Source organism: Phaethon lepturus, unplaced genomic scaffold, assembly GCF_000687285.1.
Source record: "Phaethon lepturus isolate BGI_N335 unplaced genomic scaffold, ASM68728v1 scaffold18630, whole genome shotgun sequence".
Lineage (NCBI taxonomy): Eukaryota > Metazoa > Chordata > Aves > Phaethontiformes > Phaethontidae > Phaethon > Phaethon lepturus.
The window spans coordinates 357-3,751 of record NW_010509994.1 but is presented as its reverse complement, the minus strand read 5'-3'; the positions used below and the strand labels follow the sequence as shown (position 1 = coordinate 3,751).

The 3,395-nt window shown below is 59.0% G+C and overlaps 1 protein-coding gene across 1 annotated transcript; it reads right to left on the bottom strand.

Moving 5' to 3' along the window:
* Positions 1 to 535: 535 nt before the first annotated feature.
* Positions 536 to 3,389, bottom strand: LOC104625890 (neurofilament heavy polypeptide-like). The gene is given in 4 exon segments (XM_010293687.1): positions 536 to 1,246; positions 1,249 to 2,155; positions 2,408 to 2,532; positions 3,222 to 3,389. Coding segments are annotated over 3 exon segments (1,695 nt in total). The 5' UTR covers positions 2,485 to 2,532; positions 3,222 to 3,389.
* Positions 3,390 to 3,395: the final 6 nt, after the last annotated feature.

The window sequence follows — 3,395 nt, the reverse complement described above, 5'->3', positions numbered from 1 at the left end:
GGCCTTGCCTGCCCCCTCTCCCCCTCCCCCGGCCCCAGACAGGAGGCCAGCGGAGCCAGAGTGTCTCTGTAAGCACTTTATTTGGTTATTGCACAGAAAGCAGGTACAGTGGGCTGAGGTTCCTAGTGCGCCCTGTGTGTCTTCTTCCACCGAAGCTGGCCGCGGCACCTCTCGGAGGGAAAGTCATCACCCCCAGGCCCCCGCCAGCCCCCTCCCCAGCAGCTAGAGCTCTGCATCGCACTCGTCCATCGATTGCGCATACGTTAAATAAATGCACTTATGGGAGCAGGGTGGTCGGTTCCCCTGGGGTTCTCCTCGGTTATAATTCCAAGTGTTTAAATGTGGTGCTGGGCGTGTATCACGTTCTGCTAGGGAAGCTATCGGCCAAACCGCCAGGCGGGGCAGCGAGGGGCTGCATCTCTCACGCGGACATATTGCTACGGTAAAGCCTGGCCTGGCAGTCCAGGCCCAACCGTTAGAGGGAAGCGGAGCAGCTCCTGTGCCCGAAGGTGCTCTTCGGCACCCAAGGCTGCGCTCACTTCTTCCCCATGGCAGGGGCTGGCTCCGGGGCTTTGCCCTCCTTGCTGGAGGGGGCCTCAGCCCTGGGGGGCTCTTTACTGGCTTTGGGCTCATCTTTGGGTTTTGCTTTAGCTTTGGGCTCCTCCGCCTTCTCCTTCATGGGCTCCTCGGCCTTTTGTTTCTCAGCTGCTTTGCTGACCTCCTGCTGTGGTTTTGGGGGAGCTTCCTTCTCAGCCTTTCCTTCTTCTGCAGCTCTGGGGCCTGGCTTGGTGGTTTCCTTCACCTGTGGGGCTGGAGGCTCTGGCACAGGAGCCACCTTCTCTTTGGGCTTCTCCTCCACCTTGGCTGGGACATCCTTCTTGGGACCTTCCTCCCTCCTGCCCTCCTCAGCTCCTGGTTTGGGGGGAGCCTTTGCCTCCTTGGGCTGCTCTTCCTTTGCAGGAGCTTTTGGCTCCTTGGCCGGGGCTGCTTCTTTCTGTGGAGACTTGGCCTCCTTCATAGGAGATATGACTTTCTCTGGGGACTTCACGGTTGGGGTCTTGGCCTCCTCCTTTGAGGGGGTTGGGGGTTTTTCTGGGGACTTGACAGATGGAATTTTGATCTCCTCCTTTGAGGGGGGTGCAGGTTTCTCTGGGGACTTGACAGCTGGGCTCTTGGCCTCCTCCTTTGAGGGGGACTTCGGTTTCTCTGGGGACTTTGCCTCGGGGTTCTTAGGCGCCTTCTTTTCCGCGGGGACTTCGGTTTCTCTGGGGACTTTACCACAGGGGCCTTGGCCTCCTCCTTTGAGGGGGTTGGGGGCTTTTCTGGGGATTTGACAGTTGGAGTTTTGACTTCCTCCTTCGAAGGGGTTGCAGGTTTCTCTGGGGACTTGACAGCCAGACTCTTGGCCTCCTCTTTTGAGGGGGTTGCAGGTTTCTCTGGGGACTTCACCACCAGGGCCTTGGCCTCCTCCTTTGAAGGGGTTGGGGGCTTTTCTGGGGATTTGACAGCTGGGCTCTTGGCTGCCTCTTTTGAGGGGGTTGGGGGTTTCTCAGGAGACTTTGCAGCCGGGCTCTTGGCCTCCTCCTTTGAGGGGGGTGTAGGCTTCTCTGGGGACTTCACAACGGGGCTCTTAGCCTCTTCTTTTGAGGGGGTTGGTGGCTTTTCAGGGGACTTGACAGCTGGGCTCTTGGCCTCCTCCTTTGAGGGGGGTGTAGGCTTCTCTGGGGACTTCACAACGGGGCTCTTAGCCTCTTCTTTTGAGGGGGTTGGTGGCTTTTCAGGGGACTTGACAGCTGGGGTCTTGGCCTCCTCCTTTGAGGGGGACTCTGGTTTTTCTGGGGACTTGGCCTCGTCTTTTGCAGGAGACTTGGCCTCCTCTTCACCCTCTACTTCAGCTTTCTCCTCTTCCTTCTCCTCCTCTTCAGCTGCTTTCTCAGCTTCCTCCTCCTCTGTGACCTCCTCGGTCACCTGGATTTCCTCTGTCTGCTCCTCCACAATCACTGTCTCCTTCTCAGATTTTTCCACTACCTTGATCTTCTCCTCACTCTTCACCTTGATGTTGGTGGTGATGCTGGGAGCCTTGGGGACCACCTCAGGGAAGGAGATCATCCCAAAGCCAGACTCAAGCCGATATTCCTCCCCTTCCAAGAGCTTTCTGCCAGGAAGAGACCAGAGCAAAGCAGTCAGCGCTTGCTTCTCTCCCAGCTCTCCCCTCCAAACGTGAGTTTCCTCACCCTTCCCTCCATAAGCCATGCGCAGGGGTGGGTCACCCAGTTGGATGTTGCCCACCATGGTCTTGGATGATGGAAGTGCCTCTTTCTCACCAAGATGCAGCCTTGAGCATCCACCGAGACCAGTGCTAGAGCCTGGCTGAGCCCCTCCCACCTGCCCCTTCCCCACTCCATACCTGTAGGCAGCAATTTCAATGTCCAGAGCCATTTTGACGTTGAGCAGATCCTGGTACTCCCGGAGCTGAGCTGCCATCTCCCACTTGGTGTTCCTCAGCTCACCCTCAAGCTGCTGGATGGTTTCCTGTGCCAAACAGAGCAGCTGGTGATAGGCGGGGTCAATCCCCCAGGAGCAGAGGGCCACAGAGCACCCACCTCCAGAGGAGGGACCGCCCACCCAGCATGGGGGTGCCCTCACAGTAGCATCTGCACCCACCTCCCCCTGCAGCCACAGAGGGAAGGGGACAGGGCAAGGGCCTGTTTCAGCATGTCCAGCTCCTCTGGGGAGTGTGGCAGGAGCCCTGTACCACCTTGGAGCAGCTGTGGGAACAGTTCTAGGACTTAGACTGAGTCTGGTGGCCTCCAACTCCCAGCCTGAGGCTGATGGGGCATCACCCCGGGGCCAGTGTTTCAGTCCATGGCCACCACATGGCACAACCCTCCCTGCTGCAGCTCCCAGCTCTGGGCCACAGGACACAGCCTGAACTTTGGGCATGGTTCAGTGGCATCATGGGCGGCAGCTCAAAGCTGGGCAGCGACATGAGGTAGCTCCGTGGTGGGTGAGGGACACAGAGGCCTGGACACAACCTCAGGGCTCTGGGTAACTGGTCACCTGGAGCGGGGGAAGGCCGGCTCTAGCCACAACACCAAGTATTGGCTGCTGGTCAGCACTAGCTCTGAAGCCGAAGCCCCAGCACTGCTCCTCCCCAGCAGCTGGATGGTCCCTCCCCACCAAGCGACAGGTCTGGAATGCTGCCCGCTGCGCCATGTTACCTGGTAGGAGAGGACATCTGCATGATGGCGCTCCTCTGAGTCCTGCCTCTGCCTCTCCAGTGACTCCTGGGTCCCTTTGAGGGCTTCGAGCTCGGTGGTCTTGGACTGGAGCTGGCGGCGGTACTCGCAGATCTCCTCCTGGGCCAAGCGGATGGCATCCGTGTTCACCTTGGC